The sequence below is a fragment of the Oncorhynchus masou genome, chromosome 6, assembly GCF_036934945.1.
Source record: "Oncorhynchus masou masou isolate Uvic2021 chromosome 6, UVic_Omas_1.1, whole genome shotgun sequence".
Lineage (NCBI taxonomy): Eukaryota > Metazoa > Chordata > Actinopteri > Salmoniformes > Salmonidae > Oncorhynchus > Oncorhynchus masou.
The window spans coordinates 69089395-69110348 of record NC_088217.1 but is presented as its reverse complement, the minus strand read 5'-3'; the positions used below and the strand labels follow the sequence as shown (position 1 = coordinate 69110348).

General features: G+C 42.2%; 2 protein-coding genes across 2 annotated transcripts; one reads left to right on the top strand and one right to left on the bottom strand.

Annotated features, from left to right (window-relative positions):
- The first annotated feature begins 320 nt into the window (after window positions 1–320).
- Window positions 321–13946, top strand: LOC135542496 (eIF5-mimic protein 2-A-like). Its single transcript, XM_064969496.1, has 12 exons — window positions 321–438; window positions 1123–1196; window positions 1301–1477; window positions 1716–1810; window positions 2197–2262; window positions 2419–2554; window positions 2851–2960; window positions 7844–8014; window positions 9849–9995; window positions 12505–12643; window positions 12939–13061; window positions 13190–13946. Exons 2-12 carry the CDS (start codon window positions 1133–1135, stop codon window positions 13219–13221), a joined length of 1260 nt encoding a protein of 419 aa, XP_064825568.1. The 5' UTR covers window positions 321–438; window positions 1123–1132; the 3' UTR covers window positions 13222–13946.
- A 1999-nt stretch (window positions 13947–15945) lies between these two features.
- Window positions 15946–20024, bottom strand: LOC135541676 (transcription factor 15-like). The gene is made up of 4 exons (XM_064967997.1): window positions 19918–20024; window positions 16884–16961; window positions 16205–16775; window positions 15946–15978 (listed from the first exon to the last, which is right to left on the bottom strand). The coding sequence occupies exons 1-4, from the start codon at window positions 20022–20024 to the stop codon at window positions 15946–15948; spliced, it is 789 nt and encodes a 262-aa protein (XP_064824069.1).
- Window positions 20025–20954: the final 930 nt, after the last annotated feature.

The window sequence follows — 20954 nt, the reverse complement described above, 5'->3', positions numbered from 1 at the left end:
GTCAACAGGGTCAATAGAAGGTAGGCTCTGAGGGTCAGGTCTTGACACGTTCCTGAATAACATAGCAACACCTGAGGGAATGGCATCTAAAACAATGACATCGAAAATCAATTCACAGCAATTTGGTGGGATGACATCATTGATGTTTGCTCAAAAGCTCTGAAGTATCATTTGTGGCAGTTTAAATACCTTCGGAATTGACCAATGTCACATGGCTTGAACTTGACCATAATTTACACACATTATCAAGAAAGTTACATCATGACAAAGAAACATTACATATACACTATAGAGCCGTATTTAAACACGCATGCGTACTTGCGAAAACCAGTCACTGGTTGGTTCCGGAAATAGTATTTTTGTTAGGTCGATAGAACTGAAATCGGGTGTTTTGAATTTGTTCTTTCTCTAACCGTTTTTTTATCTGCAGACATTTCGGTAGGTGACCTGCATACTTTGCACATTCGGTAGACAATTTAATCTACACGTGTCTGTTTAAACTAACATGTACTAGCTGGAGTTCTTTTTCAGGCAACTAAATGGCTAACAACGTTAGCTGTCATGTCGGAAGAACTGACTTTGTTCGATATGGCACGTTGAAACGCATGTTTTAATTAACGGCCCACTGTAGAGACACCTAGTTGCCAAATCGACGTCCTTTGGTCCAAGTTTTGTTCGCATTACAGGAAATTGTGGCTTGTTAGCTAACGTTAGCTGCTGTGGGTGTTTCGCAGGTGCCACACGAACAAGCAAGGCCTGGCTGAACAGGCGCATGGGGGAAGGTCCCCGTGCTCACACTAAAGCCTACCATATTGGATGGCAACTAAGCAGGCTAGCTAACTTCACCTAACTACAGTTCGATTGTAACCTAGCTTGGTCACGATGAATATTAAACCATGTCAACTTTGCCAGTTATCCAAATTACCAGGTGTGGCTTGCTAAAAGATATCCAGAACAAGGCATAGCATAGCATAGCTCTGACTGGCTCGCATGGGCCTAACGTTAGGTAAATACTGGTGGGCAGAGCACCTTTCCAACTAGCTATACATAGCCTGCTAATGTTTACTAGTTATCTTGACAGTGCTCAATCACAGACGTTAATGTTAAACTTTTCTCATCCAGAGTGTCTTTTATGAATAATCAAAAGCAGCAAAAGCCAACGCTAACCGGCCAGCGTTTCAAAACGAGGAAAAGAGGTAAGTTGGGCATCTTCTTTGTTGACCAATTGACCACTATTTTGGTTTCACCTTGCTATGTCAAAATGCTACCGGCAGTGAAATTCTGGCATGTTTTTCAACAGATGAAAAGGAGAGATTTGACCCTACTCAGTTTCAAGAAAGTATCGTACAAGGCTTGAATCAAACTGGCTCTGATTTGGAAGCTGTTGCAAAATTCCTTGATGCCTCTGGCGCCAAGCTTGACTACCGCCGGTATGCAGAGACACTCTTTGACATCCTGGTGGCTGGCGGAATGCTTGGTGAGTACAGATCTTTAAGTAGTGTAGAAAATCAGTAACTTTCAGGGATCCCTTGCCTCCTTCCCAAGTCCCACCCATCGGACCTTCAACAATGTGTTTTTTGAGAAGGAAAGGGGATTCATTGAGAGTTTTAGAGGAAGTGTAGTGTTGGAGGTCAGATTCCATACTGTTTGGAAAGCCACTGTTGTCCAGATCAGCACACATGACACTTTCTTTCTCCCCCTTCACCTGACTGCAGCCCCAGGAGGTAGTATATCGGACGACCTGACCCGCACAGAGTTCTGCCTCTTCACGGCACAAGAGGACCTTGAGACAATGCAAGCATATGCTCAGGTAAGAGGATGTGGAAATAATTTCTTAGGGCAATGTATCTATATCCAACTATAGATATACATTCGATTAGCTGGGTAGAGCTTCTTGACAGATGCATCTATATCCAACTATAGATATACATTCGATTAGCTGGGTAGAGCTTCTTGACAGATGTATCTATATCCAACTATAGATATACATTCGATTAGCTGGGTAGAGCTTCTTAACAGATGTATCTATATCCAACTATAGATATACATTCGATTAGCCGGGTAGAGCTTCTTGACAGATGTATCTATATCCAACTATAGATCTACATCTGTCAAGAAGCTCTACCCAGCTAATCGATGCTGTATAATAATGAATTTACCACAATTTCACATCTTCCTTTTGTTTTGGACTTGTAGGTTTTTAACAAGCTGATCCGGCGTTACAAGTACCTGGAGAAAGGGTTTGAGGAGGAGATCAAGAAGGTGAGACAGTTGGTTTGAACTCCTGCTTGGCAGTTGTCACTGATGGGAGTTGCACATAATGGAACCTGCATGAGCTGTTTGAATGGGATATTTTATTTTCGCAACAAAGAACTAAAACATTTACCCTGCAGGCTCATTATTTTATCTACTCCACAGTTGCTGCTGTTTTTAAAAGGGTTCACCGAATCCGAACGCAACAAGCTGGCCATGCTCACTGGCATTCTGTTGGCCAATGGAAACATATCAGCCGCTGTCATTGGAAGTCTCTTCAACGAGAACGTGGTCAAAGAGGGTGAGTGTCTGCCAGCCCACCACTATCTTTACCTGGACCTGTCCAATAAGAGCTGCTTGTTTTCATTTTCACAAATGTTTTGGTTACGGTGGGCCCTAATGAACATGAACCTCTTCACTGGATACGCACCTTTTTGTTAAATGGTCTCTGAAATAGACACAGTATTCAGTCAAACAACTTATTTTTTATGAATCCAATGTCTCTGAAATGTTTTTAGTTCATACAAATGATTGATTTGAGTGCTGTTTATTGCAAGGTACCTGCTGCTTTGACTGTTGCATTATGACTGTTTGCAGGAGTATCTGCAGCCTTTGCTGTGAAACTGTTCAAGTCCTGGATCTATGAAAGGGATATCAACGCTGTTGCTGTCGCTCTCCGCAAAGTCAGCATGGACAACAGGCTGATGGTAAAGCTACAATTCCTTACTCAATTCCTCTTTTTTGTGCCCCTTGAAGGATACCAATACATATAAAGTGGTGCTTTCCTCAACACAGATTAAAGGGATGGTTCTCCAAAGTGACATACGCTTCCTTACAACATTTAATGGCGCCGGAGAGGATGGCTGCTGTTCTATTGTTTTTTTAATTTTTGCGTTTAACTTTATTTTGTACGTAATGTCACAGCTACCGTCTCTTATGACCGAAATGAGCTTCTGGACATCAGAACAGCGACTACTCACCTGGAATTGGACACAGAATTTTTCTTTAATGAGTTGGACGAGAGGGATTTACTGCAGATGCCCGAACAGGCCCTCATCCCTGTCGTTCACAACAGGAGAAAGAGACAAAGATTTTACGGAAGGAGATCGGGGGTGCCTTGTGAGGATTAGGCGACGGGTAGCTAATCTGCCTTTGTATGTTGGCTAACAGCACAGATGGCAATCGCTGGAAAATAAATGGGACGAACTAAAAGCATGTATTAACTGTAATTTTATGTTCCACCGAGTCGTCGTGGCTGAACGACCAACATGAATAACATACAGCTGGCGGGTTATACACTCTATCGGCAGGATAGAACAGCAGCCTCTGGTAAGACAAGGGGTAGCGGTCTATGTATATTTGTAGGAAGAAAGTCTCAAGGTTTTGCTCGCCTGAGGTAGAGTATTTTATGATAAGCTGTAGACCACACGGGCTACGTAGAGTTTTCATGTGTGTTTTTCATAGCTGTCTACATACCACCACAGACCGATGCGGCACTAAGACCGCACTCAATGAGCTGTATACCACCATAAGCAAACAGGAAAACGCTCATCCAGAGGCGGCGCTCCTAGTGGCTGGAAACTTAAATCAGTTTTACCTCATTTCTATCAGCATATTAAATGTGCAACCAGACGGGGGGGGGGTGGTGGGACTCAAGACCACCGTTATTCCACACACAGATGTATACAAAGCTCTCCCTCGCCTTCCATTTAGCAAATCTGACGTTCTATCTTGATTCCTGCTTATACAAGTGAATATTATAGCAGGGAGCACCAGTGACTCGGTCAATTAAAAAAAAGTGGTCAGATGACGCAGATGCTAAACTATAGGACTGTTTTGCTAGCGGACTGGAATGTGTTCCGGGATTCTTTCGATGGCATTGAGGAGTACACCACATCAGTCACTGGCTTCATCAATAAGTGCATCGATGATGTCGTCCCCACAGTGACTGTACGTACATACTAGAGGTCGACCGATTATGATTTTAACGCCGATACCGATTATTGGAGGACCAAAAAGGCCGATACCGATTTTAAAAATGTAAATTTAAAAGTTTAAATGTATTTATTTATTTGGAATAATGACAATTACAACAATACTGAATAAACACGTATTATATTAAGTTAAAATAAATCAATAAAATCAATTTAGCCTCATAAATAATTAAATGGTTAATGGTTAAAATAATGCAAAAACAAAGTGTTGGAGAAGTAGTATGTGCCAATATGCAGTATGTGCCATGTAAGAAAGCTAATGTTTAAGTTCCTTGCTCAGAACATGAGAACATATGAAAGTTGGTGGTTCCTTTTAACATGAGACTTCAATATTCCAAGGTAAGACGTTTTAGGCTGTAGTTAATATATTATTTATAGGACTATTTCTCTCTCTACCGTTTGTATTTCATATACCTTTGACTATTGGATGTTCTTATAGGCACTTTAGTATTGCCAGTGTAACAGTATAGCTTCCATCCCTCTCCTCGCCCCTACCGGGGCTTGAACCGTCTCTAGGCAGCGTTACCCATCGTTCCACAAAAGCCGCGGCCATTGCAGCGCAAGGGGAATAACTACTCCAAATCTAAAAGCGAGTGACGTTTGAAACGGTATTAGCTCACACCCAGCTCACTAGCTAGCCATTTCACATTGGTTACACCAGCCATTAGTGCTGATAGGCTTGAAGTCATAAACGGCGCTGTGCTTGCAAAGAGCTGCTGGCAAAACGCACAAAAGTGCTGTTTGAATGAATGATTACGGGCCTGCTGCTGCTCAGTCAGACTGCTCTATCAAATCAGACTTAATTATAACATAATAACACAGAAATACGAGCCTTTGGTCATTAATATGGTCAAATCCGGAAACTATCATTTATTTCAGTGAAATACGGAACCGTATTTTATCTAACAGGTGGCATCTTAGTCTAAATATTCTTGTTATATTGCACAACCTTCAATGTTATGTCATAATTACGTAAAATTATGGCAAATTAGTTCGCAATGAGCCAGGCAGCCCAAACTGTTGCATATACCCTGACTGCGTGCAATGAACGCAAGAGAAATGACACAATTTCACCTGATTTAATATTGCCTGCTAAACTGGATTAGTAGTTATAACTAGTGATTATGCTTGATTGTTTTTTATGAGAAGGTTAATGCTCGCTTGCAATTTACCTTGGCTTCCACTGCATTCGCGTTACAGGCAGGCTCCTCGTGGAGTGCAATGGTTTGAGCGTTGGACTTGTTAACAGTACGGTTGCAGGATTGGATCCCTTGAGCTGACAAGGTTAAAATCTGTCGTTCTGCCCCTGAAAAAGGCAGTTAACCCACCGTTCCTAGGCCGTCATTGAAAATAAGAATGTGTTCTTAACTGACTTGCCTAGTTAAATAAAGGTATAAAAAATATATAATAAATAATAAATCGGAGCCCAAAAATACAGATTTCCGATTGTTATGAAAACTTGAAATCAGCCCTAATTAATCGGTCGACCTCTAGTACATACCCCAACCAGAAGCCATGGATTACAGGCAACATCCGCACCTAGTTCAAGGGTAGAGCTACCGCTTTTAAGGAGTGGGACTCTAATCCGGAAGCTTATAAGAAATCCCGCTATGCCCTCCGAACCATCAAACAGGCAAAACAATACAGGACTAAGATCAAATCGTACTACGCCGGCTCTGACGCTCGTTGGATGTGGCAGGGCTTGCAAACTTAGACTACAAAGGGAAGCACAGCTGAGAGGCGTGTGTCACTGGGCAGCTATCAGATGAGCTAAAGAACTTCTATGCTCGCTTCGAGGCAAGTAACACTGAAACATGCATATGAGAGCATCGGCTGTTGCAGATGACTGTGATCACGCTCTCCGCAGTCGTTGTAAGACTTTTAAACAGGTCAACATTCACAAGGCCGCAAGGCTAGACTGATTACCAGGACGTGTACTCTGAGCATGCTCTGACCAACTCAAGTCTTCACCGACATTTTCAACCTCTACCTGTCAGTCTGTAGTACCAACATGTTTCAAGCAGACCACCATTGTCCCTGTGCCCAAGAACACAATGTGAGAATGCAATTCTGGGACTAAACAATACCCATTGCAACTGGATCCTGGACTTCCTGACGGGTTGCCCCAGGTGGTAAGGGTAGGAAACAACACATCCTCCACAATGATCAACACGGGGACCCCTCAGAGGTGCGTGCTAAGTCCCCTGTACACTCATGATTGCACAACTCCAACACTATGAAGTTTGCCATTGACAGAACAGTGGTAGGCCTGAACAATGACGAGACAGCCTATAGGGAGGTCAGAGACCTGCCCGTGTGGTGCAAGGACAACTTCTCCCTCAGCATGACAAAGACTAAGGAGATGATTGTGGACTACAGCAAAAGGAGGACCGAGCACACACCCATTCTCATTGACAGGGCTGTAGTAGAACAGGTTTAGAGCGTCAAGTTCCTTGGTGTCCATATCACCAACAAACTAACATGGTCCAAGCACACCAATTTGTATTGTGTGTGTCCCCCCTCCCCCCTCCTCCTCCTCTTCTCTCTACGCTGCTGTTACTCTCATCTATGCATAGTCACTTTAACTCTACTTACATGTACATATTACCTGGACTAACCAGTGCCCCCGCTCACTGACTCTGTACCGGTACCCCCTGTATATAGCCTCGATATTGTTATTTTACTGCTGCTCGCTCTTTAGTTATTTCTTACTTTAAAAAAAGTTATTTTCTTAACTCTATTGTTGGTTAAGGGGCTTACAGGGTAAACAATGTTTACTTACAAGCCCGTGTCCTACTAATTCTACGGAAGGCAGTGTCTGCGGGTTTTTGCTCGTCCCTTGTACTTGATTGACTCCAGGTCACTAATTAGTAAGACACTCCCCTCACCTGCTTGTCTAGGTCTTAATTGCAAGGAAAAACCAGCAGGCACTAGGCCCTCCATGGAAATTAGTTTGATACACCTGCTGTAAGCAGTCTATGGACAAGGCATGACAGCAATCCATGCTTTGTTTTAGTATCCCTGGCGTTGTTTCCATATGTTAGCATTTGTGGCACAAATCCCATTAGTCATGGGACCAATATTAACATTTCACATCACTTTCAAGCTCAACAAAGTGACTTTGTTGAGCTTCACAATCAATTTTAGATACTTTTGAATGATTTAGACTTAATGTGTACGAAAAATGCTAATCTGTCCCATGACTTTAATGGGATTTGTTCATAAATGCTGAAATGTTAGCATATTGAAATTGTGCGAGGGATACTAAACCAAAGTATGGATTTATGTTGTACCTTATCCATAGGGGTAAGGAAGCAAGTATAATTTTGTCATTTGGGTGCTTCTACACCTGCATTGCTTGCTGTTTGGGGTTTTAGGCTGGGTTTCTGTACAGCACTTTGAGATATCAGCTGATGTACGAAGGGCTATATAAATAAATTTGATTTGAACTATCCCTTCAAGACTAGTCGTAGTCTAAAAAGCATGTTCAATGGAGATTGTCTGTTGAACCCTAAGAGTTTTTATATAGGCCTGTAGATTTAAAACAAAATAAATATTGAATGGGAACTAATTACTTGTATCTATATCTGTCATAGGAACTCTTTCCTGCCAACAAGCGGAGCTGTGAGCATTTTTCTAAGTACTTCACTGACGCGGGACTGAAGGAGCTGTCGGACTTTGCCAGGAACCAGGAGGCCATCGGGTCCCGTAAGGAGCTGCAGAAAGAGCTCCAGGAGATGATGGCCCGTGGGGATAACTTCAAAGATGTGAGGCCTGGCTACTCTATTCTTATACAGTGGGCTCAAAGTATTGGGACAGTGACACATTATATATTTTTTGTCTCTCTACTGCATACAGAACTTTGAAATTATACAATGACAGGTTAAAGTGCAGTCTTGTCAGCTTTCATTTGTGGGTATTTTCATTGATTGGGTGAACTACTTAGAAATAACACCACTCTTTGTGCATAGTCCCCACTTTTTTTAAGAGGTCTAGAAGTATTGGGACAAATTAGTTTGTGTATTAAAGTAGTTAACAATTTAGTATTTGGTCCCATATTCCTAGCACGCAACGATTGTAGCGTAATACTCAAGAAGTCTAGAGGCTGTAATCGCTACCAAAGGTGCTTCAACAAAATACTGAGTAAAGGGTTTAATGTTTTTGCTTTGTCATTATGGGATGTTGTGTGTTTGAGGGGGGGGGGAAACATTTTTAAATCCATTTTAGAATAAGGCTGTAATGTAACAAAGTGGAAAAGTCAAGGGGTCTGAATGCGCTGTACAGTTCATATAAGGATATCAGTACATTGAAATACATCTTAGGCGTATCTTTGGATTTCACATGACCAGGGGCGCAGCTATGGGTGGCCCTGGGAGGGCATCAGCCCACCTACTTGGGAGCCAGACCCAGCTAATCAGAATTAGTTTTCTTCCACAAAAGGACTTTATTATAGATACAAGCACTCGTCAGTTTCATCAGTGTTCCGGGTGGCTGGTCTCTACCGATCCCGCAGGCAAAGAACCTGGTTGTGGAGGTTTTGGGCTTGCATGGTTACACATGGTCTGCATTTCTGAGGCTAGAAGTACTGCAAAATTCTCTAAAATGACTTATGGTAGAGAAATGAATGCTCCATTCTCTGGCAACCGCTCTGCTTGACGTGCCTCTTGTCAGCAGAGGAATTGCCCGCTCCCTCAACTTGAGACATCTGTGATGTTGTGTGACAACTGCACATTTTAGTGGCCTTTTGTCCTCAGCACAAGGTGCACCTGTGTAATAAGCATGCTGCTTAATCAGCTTCTTGATATTCCACACCTGTCGGGTAGATGGATTATGTTGGCAAATGAGAAATGCTCACTTACAGGGAAGTAAACAAATTAAAATACACATTTTGTGCATACAGTATGGAGATTTTTTTTGTCTTTTTTCCACTCAAGAAACATTAGACCTCCACTTTACATGTTGTGTTTATATTTTTGTTCTGTATGTATGTATGTATGTTATATTTTTTTATTTAACCAGGTAGGCTAGTTGAGAACAAGTTCTCATTTGCAACTGCGACCTGGCCAAGATAAAGCATAGCAGTGTGAACAGACGACAGTTACACATGGAGTAAACAATTAACAAGTCAATAACACAGTAGAAAAAAGTCTATATACATTGTGTGCAAAAGGCATGAGGAGGTAGGCGAATAATTACAATTTTTGCAGATTAACACTGGAGTGATAAATGATCAGATGTTCATGTACAGGTAGAGATATTGGTGTGCAAAAGAGCAGAAAAGTAAATAAAAACAGTATGGGGATGAGGGAGGTAAAAATGGGTGGGCTATTTACCGACAGACTATGTACAGCTGCAGCGATCGGTTAGCTGCTCAGATAGCAGATGTTTGAAGTTGGTGAGGGAGATAAGTCTCCAACTTCAGCGATTTTTGCAATTCGTTCCAGTCATAGGCAGCAGAGAACTGGAATGAAAGGCGGCCAAATGAGGTGTTTGCTTTAGGGATGATCAGTGAGATACACCTGCTGGAGCGCGTGCTACGGGTGGGTGTTGCCATATACTCGCTTGATAGCTGTTCATTGACATGTTTCCTGCTTTGGTTAGATAATTGCCTACGTCAGGGAGGAGATGAAGAAGACCAGCATCTCTGAACAACTGATGATCGGCATCGTGTGGTCTAGTGTCATGAGCTGTGTGGAATGGAACAAGAAGGAAGAGCTGGTCTGCGAACAATCTATCAAACACTTGAAGGTAAAAGCTTTGTAACTAGACTTCTGCGTTATTGAACAGGTCTCTTGCCAGACATTTCTCAATGAGACAAACCTAGATGAAGGTTAAATTGGTTGTTGCTAAATTAACTTCAGATTAGTGTCTTCTGGAACTGTATAGTATTGGAAGAGGGTGGGGTGGTACTAATATCGGCCAGATTGGAGTGTTGCCCCCCCCCCCGTATAGCGGTTAACCTCTTGCGACGAGCAATCCCGTATCCGGGATCGTAATCAGCCTCAAGCTCATTAGCATAATGCAACGTTACCTATTCATGCAAATGAAATTAAATAAATATATTAGCTCTCAAGCTTAGCCTTTTGTGAACAACCCTGTAATCTCAGATTTTCAAAATATGCTTTTGAACCATAGCTAAACAAGCATTTGTGTAAGAGTATTGATAGCTAGCATAGCATTAAGCCTAGCATTCAGCAGGCAACATTTTCACAAAAATAAGAAAAGCATTCAAATAAAATCATTTACCTTTGAAGAACTTCAGATGTTTTCAATGCGGAGACTCTCAGATTATTTGTGTAGGAGAAATCGCTCTGTTTTGTTCATCACGTTTGGCTAAGAAAACCCCCCGAAAATTCAGTCATTACAACGCAAACGTTTTCCCAAATTAACTCCATAATATCGACAAACATGGCAAACGTTGTTTAGAATCAATCCTCAAGGTGTTTTTCACATATCTATCGATGATAAATCATTCGTGGCAATTGACTTTCTCTTCTGAATCAAATGGAAACGCGCATGCAGCTGGAGATTACGCAATTTTGACGGAGGACACCAGGCGGACACCTGGTAAATGTAGTCTCTTATGTTCAATCTTCCAATGATATGCCTACAAATACGTCCCAATGCTGCAGACACCTTGGGGAAACGACAGAGTGTAGGCGCATTCACAGCCATATAAGGAGACATTGGAACACAGCGCATTCAAAATCTGGGCCATTTCTTGTATGAAATTTCATCTTGGCTTCGCCTGTAGCATTAGTTATGGGGCACTCACAGATAATATCTTTGCAGTTTTGGAAACGTCAGTGTTTTCTTTCCAAAGCTGTCAATTATATGCATAGTCGAGCATCTTTTCATGACAAAATATCTTGTTTAAAACGGGAACGTTTTTTATTCCAAAAATGAAATACTACCCCCAGAGGTTCAAGAGGTTACAAGTGTTGTAAATAACCAAAATGTTACCCAAGAGCATCGGTGTAACTTCTTGAGTGTAGGGGGCAGGCTTTTCGTTTTTGCTAAAAACGTACCCATTTGAAACCGCCAATTTCTCAGGCCCAGAAACTAGAATATGCATATACTTGTCAGATTAGGATAGAAAACACTCTAAAGTTTCTAAAACTGTCAAAGTATTGTCTGTGAGTATAACAGAACTGATATTGCAGGTGAAAACCTGAGGGAAATCCAACAAGGAAGTACTGTTTTTTCTGAAAGCTCTCTGTTCCATTGGATGCCTTGCCTCCTTTTTAAAGGGATATCAACCAGATTCCTTTTCCTATGGCTTCCTTAAGGTATCAAGTCTTTAGACATAGTTTCAGGCTTTTATTTTTTTTAAATGAGCGAGAAAGATAACGTCGCGTCAGTGGATAGCTGGGTGTTCGCAGAGTTTTGCTTGCGTAACAGAGTGGAGCAGCCATTGTCTCTCCCTCTCCTATTGAAAAAGCGACAGTCCCAGTTGATATATTATCGATTATATAGTTTAAAAACAACCTGAGTATTGATTATAAAAAAAACTTTTGACATGTTTCTGTGGGCATTACGGATACTATTTGGAATTTTCATCTGCAATGCCGTGACCGCTCGAGCATGTGGATTTCTGAACATAACGCGCCAAACAAATGGAGTTGTTTTGGATATAAAAATCATCTTTATGGAACAAAAGGAACACTTATTGTGGAACTGTGAGTCTCGGGAGTGCAAACATCCGAAGATCATCAAAGGGTAAGCGATTTAATCTATTGCTTTTCTGATTTTTGTGACTAATCTACTTGGCTGCTAGGTGTTTGTAATATTTTGTCTACTGAGAGAGATGTTCTTACATAAACGCTTGTTGTGCGTTTATGCCAGGTGGATTAACAACAAGCTAAAATGTGTTTTGCTATATTGCACTTGTGATTTCATGAAAATTAAATATGTTTAGGAATTTAATTTGAATTTGGCGCACTGCAATTCAGCAGGTGTTGCTGAAAATGATCCCGCTAACGGGATGGGTGCGTCAAGAAGTTAATGACTAAAATGTAAATGTATGTGCTTATTGCTGCTGTCCTGACATCTTGTCATTGCAACTAAGAATCTGTTCTTATTTGACTTGCCTATTAGTAAATTAAAGATTGGATACATGGAAACTTATTGGTCCTCTCTCCACCACAGCATTAGTCCTCTCCTGAATGTGTTCACCTCCCAAGGAGCCTCTGAGATCATCTAGTGTCTCACCCTCCTGTACCCTAACCCCGTGTCTTTCTCTTGCTCTTCTCCACAGCAATACAGTCCTCTCCTGAAGGCATTCACCTCCCAGGGAGCCTCTGAGATTATCCTGCTGGTGAAGATCCAGGAGTACTGCTACGACAACATCCACTTCATGAAGGCCTTCCAGAAGATTGTGGTGCTCCTCTACAAAGGTGTGGGACCTGGTTGAAAGTAGTGCACACTGAAGGGAATAGGGTGCCATTTCGGACCGACTGTGTGGGGCGGGGGCTTTCATGTGACATGTCATTTTTATTAGGTACCAAACGGAAGAAAATGGACTGAAACGGGGACAGAGACTTTCCCCAGACTTATCTAATAAGAAACATTAATTTTCGTTATCCGTTGAGGCTTTATGGTGTGCCCCAATGAACCCTGGTCCCCTGGCTTTCATGACCTTTGACCTAACATTTTTATGTTCCTTGTTCTTGCCCCTCTCTTCCAACACAGCGGATGTTTTGAGTGAAGAGGCCATTCTTAAGTGGTACACAGAGGCCCACGTTGCTAAAGGAAAGAGTGTTTTCCTCGAGCAGATGAAGAAATTTGTTGAGTGGTTGAAGCATGCAGAGGAAGGTAAAATGATTTTTTTTAAACATGTTTTCATAGTAAATAGTCACCTTTTTGAAAAACACAAGTTCTCTTAATATTCATGTTGTAAATTGAAATGTTCTGATTTGAGTCCACTCTTTTCTGTCTTCCAGAGTCTGAGTCTGAGGAGGAGGAAGAGAACTGAGAACTCAACCCTCCGGGTGTGCATTTTAAACGGCACAGTAGGAGCAGTAGAATGTTACTGAAGTGCTCGTCTCTCCCAGTCCTGTTTTTCTATTTTACCCCTCTCCAACTTCAACATTTACATTTAATTCAAGAGCTGTGATGTCAACAGTACACTCCTTTATTAGATTTTATTTGAAACTTACCCTTAGTAGTTCACATATATTGTGAATTAAAACCTCAATCATAAAATGAACAAATTGTGTTGATTTGTTTGGAAAGATGCAGAAATGAACCCCCTTTTTTATTAGTATTTCGTTCTGCTTGATGATTAAGATATTCTATTGATGTTGCTGCATCCAGTCTAAAGTCTGATAAACCATGATATTCCCCGATTACTGCTGTATCTGTTAATATTTCAGTAGTGCGCCTTCTTGCCATGTGACTTAAAGGCACCCTAAAATGACAAGTCATTGCCTTCTCGCCAAAGGATTTACCAGTAGCCCTATCCTCATGTTCGCTCCTTTCCTTACCTTGGCCTTTTGGACAAACCTGTAATGAACAGTTGAATTGGTGATCAAATGAACGTTGTGCAGTGACCGTCATCTTGGTATAACCACCTTTTGACCTGACTGACATCCTCTCTGGAAGATGAATTGCCAGCTAAGTAATTCATATTGGTTACTACTTTCTTTAATCTGATTAAACCAATTGACTTTTTTTTAAGAAATAAAAAGGACTAATTCATATTGTTTTGATTATTTATGGTATACAATTGTCTGTTTGGTGTGTAGCAATCAATTACTATACTTTAACATGGCTGCCTGCTGTACTTATACATCTCCACCTGAGGTCCCAAATTCAGACACAGCTTAATGTTATTACTGGGTAAACCTGATGAGTGTACTACACAAGCCACAGTAAATGGTCTTGAGTGATTTAAAAATATATATATTTATTAAGGCTGTGTTAACACAGGCAATTATGGACAAAAGAGCCCAATTATGGACAAAAGAGCTGATCTGATCAGAATTGGACTGCCTGTGTAAACTTGGCCGAAAGGTCTTTTTACATGCACATTCAAGTCATCAGTCCAATATTATTTTGAAAGTTTAATGATTGTGTTTACAAGTCAAATAATATATATTTTTAACAAATTGTACAAAAATACATAATTTTTTTCTTAAACAGCTTCTCATTGTTTATGTGCAGAGGATAATTGTCTTCCATAAGTTATGAGAAATTCAAGTATGTTTACAACAATTGGAGGTAGGCCTATAATTCTATTAGGTTAATACATTCAGATATCTTCATTGAGGTAAAAGTGTATTGCAACAAGTTATTTGTTTTGGATAATTCATAAAAAGATTGTATTTTTATCTTGCATGATTTTGAAGTAATTTAATATATACCCAAATCAATGCATAAAATACAAATATTGTGTTAAGCTGAAAGGTGTTGCAGGTCCAGTGCAGTCAATTCTGTTCCGGTCTTTTAAATTATATTGTGCTGATGAAACTAACACTGTAAAAGTATGAAAACATTTTGATCAGTGTTATTTCCTGGTAGTTGCTGGTTGAAAATACAATCTACACAGGACCTTCTGCTCAGCAGGTTTGCATGGGTGGGAGTTTTGACTTTCCATTGTGACATCACCAGGCAGTTAATACACCATGACCTATAAGAGTTCCAAACTTCCAACTCAGACCACTCCCAGACAGTCCTAGCAAAAGTCTTGCTTGAGAATTTTTTTTTCTCCCTATTTTAATGGAAATCTATTACAGTAAGGTACTTTGTTAAGTAGAAATGATTTGATGCTGATATAAAAACAGCTGCATTGGGCCTTCAAAGGTGCAACCAATACTGCACAGACACACATGCAGAACTATTGTGTGTTTATGAATTGTGAAAAGGCTTGTGCAATACATGCAAGTAAACATTTCTCAACATACGGTATAACATTGAGCTCCCAAAAGCAGTGTTTACATATATGTATGTTATGTTTTCTTCTGTTCCACACCATGTTACATTTGACATGGAATATGATTTGATATTGTGGTAAATTTTGTAAACACCAAGTGGGGTTGCTTCTGCTGTACTAGTGGGGGGGGGGGCTATATATATAACACTTTAATATTTGGATTCAAGCACATTTTATATTTGTTTTGCCTCCCACATTTAGATTTCAAGACTCCCATGAAAGCAGTGGCTTATACTCATTTACTAAGTGGACTATCCTGGTTAAAATGGAATACAATTTTACAGCTACCAAAGTATATTTGGGGCTATTGAATTGAGTTTGAATTCATAATAATCAAGCAAGGAACCTGCTACTCAGTTGGCAAAAGATGAGTCAGTCAGGAGACAAGCCAACCAGTCCACTACTCTACTGACAGCAACCGCTGCACGGCCTTGGCTTGGGTTACAACCATGTGACTGGCTGCATGGGGGAGGCGAGACTGTGTTTTTAGGAGCGCAACACTAGGGCTTACTATTTCTGATACCGAAATAGCCCACTGTCAGGTGGAACCTTACACATTGTGCTCGAGTTACAATTTGACCAAAACACAGTGGATAAGACACACGTGAGAACGGAAAGTGCATTTCAGTGGGGGGGGGGTTTGTCCTAAGATTTAGCAAAAATATGTACAAAGTTATATCGTTTTTTTTTTTTCACTCGTAGGTACATGTAAACATCCGTGTGACTTGGTATGCATCCTGGTCTTGACAGTAGTGCGTGACCATGTCAGATGGCTGTGTGCTTTTCTCCATCTCTGAGCTGTGAGGGTAGAGAAATTGTAGTAGTTTACATTGAAATAAAACCGTTGAAATACTATTGATTGTGATGGCTGTTATGGAATTGCTCCAATGTTAAATAAAGTACTGGCCCTTTTACTAAATGTAGCCAAATCCCATCCATCCTATTTTGTGGAGATTATGTGCAGCCTTCCATCATAGCCCACAGCCTGTCAACCAATATATACTGATTTATTTTGAGGACTCACCGTTTTCCTCTGGTTACTGAGACAGAAAGTACATATGGGCCTGAGCGGGGGGCTGCTGCTGTTGATGTTGGTGCTGCTCTGCAGGATGCTGTGGTACCTGAGACAGGGCTGTCCGTCCAAACACTCGTCCCCCAGCAGCAGCACGTTGGCAAGGTGGGAGATGTAGCTGGACGCCAGGCGCAGCGTCTCGATCTTGGACAGTTTCCTGTCGGCCGGTTCTGTGGGGATGAGGGTGCGCAGCGCGGTGAAGGCCGTGTTCACGCTGTGGGTCCTGTCCCGTTCCCGCGCGTTGGCTGCCTGTCTCTGTTTGCTAACGCCCGGCAGACGCCTGCTGCACCCCCTCTCCCTCTGCCTGGCTCCCTCCCGGCACCCTCCCTGGGGGCTACAGCCGCCGCCCGTCGACTTGTTGTCGGAGCTTTCCTCGCTTCCACTATCCAGCTCGTCCAGGTCGGAGGGGAAACCGTCCGGCGTGGCACTCTGTTCGCTCCCTGTGGACTTCATGGTGGACCTGGCTGGGTGTCTAAGGCGGGGGGACTGAGCTGCAACTGTGTCTGTTTCATGGTGCAGCCGACTGCTGCCACCCACTTTATAAAAGCAGAGTGAAAATAGCACCTGGGACCAGCTGCCACCGTGTGATCCGGTGACTGGGGGTGGGGGATCCTGCGCTAACTGGGCTCACGCCATTCCCTTGGCAGAGCAGCATGCCATTTCTTGAATAACGGATCCGTTCTGGGCCCGGTCACCGTGCATGCGGCCTCTGGAAAAGGAAAGACAGGTGGAGGCTAGAGAGTAGAGGCCACCTGTCGTGGTTCTTTGGGTGCTAGAGGTTTATATATATATATACACCCACCCCCCCACAGAGGGCCAGCACACTCCCACTTTGCTCCTAACCCCTGCTCCTTGACCCCTAACCCTTCCACGTTTGCAGATCTGTAAGGTGGAAGCTTGACCATTCCACTGCTTATACTTATCCAGCCCCTTCAGATCTGCACGCATTGAGGGGTCAGGGTGTGACAGTGTCGATGCACTACATGAACCTTCTCCTACTCTCAGCCCAGGAAAAGACATGGTTCTGCTGTGATTCTCTACTCCCTGCTTCATCACAAACCTTTATTTTCTCATCTCCTGTTTCCTGGAAGTCTTTCATCTTTCATCTCAACTACCGGACGCCTCAACAACATACACATTCGCACAAGCTTCTACAGTGCCTTGCAAAAGTATTCGGCGACCTTTTGCCACATTTCAGGCTTCAAACATAAAGATATAAAACTTTTTTTTTGTGAAGAATCAACAACAAGTGGGACACAATCATGAAGCGGAACGACATTTATTGGATATTTCAAACTTTTTTAACAAATCAAAAACTGAAAAATTGGGCGTGCAAAATTATTCAGCCCCTTTACTTTCAGTGCAGCAAACTCTCTCCAGAAGTTCAGTGAGGATCTCTGAATGATCCAATGTTGACCTAAATGACTAATGATGATAAATACATTCCACCTGTGTGTAATCAAGTCTCCGTATAAATGCCCACTGTCAAACATGGTGGTAGCAGCTGGGTATACAGTTTTATATTTTTATGTTTGAAGCCTGAAATGTGGCAAAAGGTCGCAAAGTTCAAGGGGGCCGAATACTTTCGCAAGGCACTGTATTGCATGCAAAGGTGCAAAGGTCACGAAATGATGATAATGCAAATCTGGACATAATGAAAACATTCATCCGGTTTACATTAGACCACTGTGTCAGTCAAATGACACTGATATTTAGAACACGTTGCATAGTTTCACATTAGGATGTGTGTTCCTAGAAATCCTGTCATTATGATTTGGGGAAGCATTTCGTGGGGAAGTGCTACTTCGTTACAGCATGTCAACAACTCTCAGAACTCAAATTCAAACTCAGTTCAAACCCCAGTGAAGGAATTACTCCTTGGTCTTAGAGTCATGACACCAGCTTCAGCGCCCTCCGACCAGGACCGTGAGTGAATAGTCCAGGTGTATCAGTCACCCTCCACCTGTTCCTCCACCCCATGGCAGTCGCCCCATAACCTGTGCCATCTTTAGCCTTGATATAAATATCTGTCAATGCACAAGTCACTTATATAGTGTTACTTCAGTAAACTTTAAGATCATCATACCAAGATTCTTCGTCGTGATACCAACAACAGTTTGTGTTCTCGGGAGCAATGTAAGTTGTGTGAAAAGAGAATTCTAATCACAGCAATTTCATGTCAATAGGTTTGAATGATTTCAAAGGGCCAACTGATGCTAATCAATGCAAGCATAAATTGTGGAAATGAAAATGTAAAAAAATGAGGGGAGTTGATTTGTATGTGCGTTCTTGTTTTGGTATTTCAGGTCAATACTATGGGTTATATAGCAATAGACTGCATGTCATCACTAGATGGCAATATAACACTGGTGTGGAACTACTATGAGCCATTTTGACAGAAGTACTTTTGACAGCCTTTATTTGTGTAGGTGGGCACGGGCATACATGCGCAGGAATGGTGCTGTGTCAGCTGTGTGTGTGTGTGTGTGACAGCACATTGGTTGACTTACTCGTGACAAGTGCGTGACATGTTTGACGCAGCAGCTCTGTCACTAACACTGTTGACAGAGGGAGAGCTCAGAGGCAAACTGCTCCTGAGAGAGAGGGGGAATAGAGAGAGCAGTGGGGTAGGGGAGAGAACGACAAGAGGTGGGAGCGAGAGAGGAGAGGGGGCTGAAAGATTCCAGGAGCAAGGTGCAGGCCTACATGCTTGTCTGTCTGTGCTAAAAGAGTGGTGTAGTTAGGTGTAGTTCAGCTTTTTCTTTCTGTTAGTCGGGTCATTAGCAGCAGCTGCTTCTCCCCTTTGTGTCTGGACCATTATGCAACACTAAGAAACTGTGCACCTCCCAAATCACTTTGATTACCACCCATAGACGTGTACAGGCACACTTTATTGGTAAATATGAAGGGTTTAGAGAGATCAGTCAGTGAGACTGGGGACTAACAGAGGACAGAGTGAAAAGAGAGAGAGACAGACAGACAGAGGGAGAATAAAATAAAATACATTTGTCACGTGTCGTAAACAACATGTGTAGGTTAACAGTGAAATTCTAATTTACGGATCATTTTCCAAGAACGCAGAGTTAAACATAAAAAGTAGAAGTAGTGACACAAGGAATAAATACACAGCTAATAACGAATAACAATAACGAGTCAAAATAACATGGCTATTTACAGGCAGTACCAGTACCGAGTCGATGTGCTGGGGTAAGAGGTGATTGAGGTAGCTATGTATATATAGGTAGGGATAAAGTGACTAGGCAACAGGATAGATAACAGACAGTAGCAGCAACGTATGTGTTTAGTGTGAAAGTGTGTGTGTTTGTGTGTGAGTGAGTGTGGCGTCAGTATGCATGTGTGCGCATGTTAAGTGTGTGTGTTGGGGTTTCAGGGTAAGTATGTGTTAGTGTGTGGGTAGTCCAGTTTGTGTGCATAGAGTCAGTGCAACAGAGTTAGTGCCAAAAAGGGTCAATGCAGATAGTCCAGGTAGCGATTTGATTAGCTATTTAGCAATCTTATGGCTTGGGGGAAGAAGCTGTTCACGGTGCTGTTGGTTCCAGACTTGGTGCACTGATATTGCTTGCCATGCAGTTGCAGAGAGAACACTCTATGGCTGGAGTGGCTGGAGTCTTTGACAATTTTTTGGGGCCTTCCTCTGACACCACCTGGTGTAGAGGTCCTGGATGGCAGGGAGCTTGGCCCCAGTGATGTACTGGGCCGGAATCACCACCCTCTGTAGCGCCTTTGCAGTCGGGTGCCTTGCAGTTGCCATTCCAAGTGGTGATGCAGCCAGACAAGATGCTCTCAGTGGCGCAGCTGTAGAACTGTTGAGGATCTGACAGACACAGTCAGACAGAGACAGTCAGACACAATCAGAGAGAGACAGTCAGACAGAAACAGTCAGACAGAGAGAGTCTGACAGAGACAGTCAGACAGAGAGAGTCAGACACAATCAGATAGAGACAGTCTGACAGAAATAGTCAGACAGAGAGAGTCAGACACAATCAGACAGAGACAGTCTGACAGAAATAGTCAGACAGAGACAGTCTGACAGAGACAGTCAGACAGAGAGAGTCAGACACAATCAGATAGAGACAGTCTGACAGAAATAGTCAGACAGAGACAGTCTGACAGAGACAGTCAGACAGAGAGAGTCAGACACAATCAGATAGAGACAGTCTGACAGAAATAGTCAGACAGAGACAGTCTGACAGAAATAGTCAGACAGAGACAGTCTGACAGACACAGTCAGACAGACACAGAAAGGGAAGTTGTGACTAACTTTTGTTGGAGAGGAAGATACTTGGTCATGTCTGTGACAAAATGAACAGTGTTTTTATCTAATGCAAGCAATTCTGTTATTCCAAAAGAGAAACATTTCCATAAACGCATATCTTTCAGCATCTTGTGAGGGATAAACAGCAGAGAATACAACTGTCATTTCCCATCACAAAGTTTGTTCCGCTTCTCAAAGTTTTAACCGCGAGAGACAATCGCTGAGGGTGGATCTCAGGCCTTCCCGTGATATTTATCATCCAGGAGTTAGTGAGGTTGCCACAGAATTATTCGGAACACTATTTCAAAAGCAGAGGCTGCTTGCTTGGGTTCAACTAGAATTAGCTGCCCGTATGCAGAGTACGGGGGATTAGAACAAAGATACGCAAACATCAACTGACTTGCAAAAAGACTAATCCTACTGAGC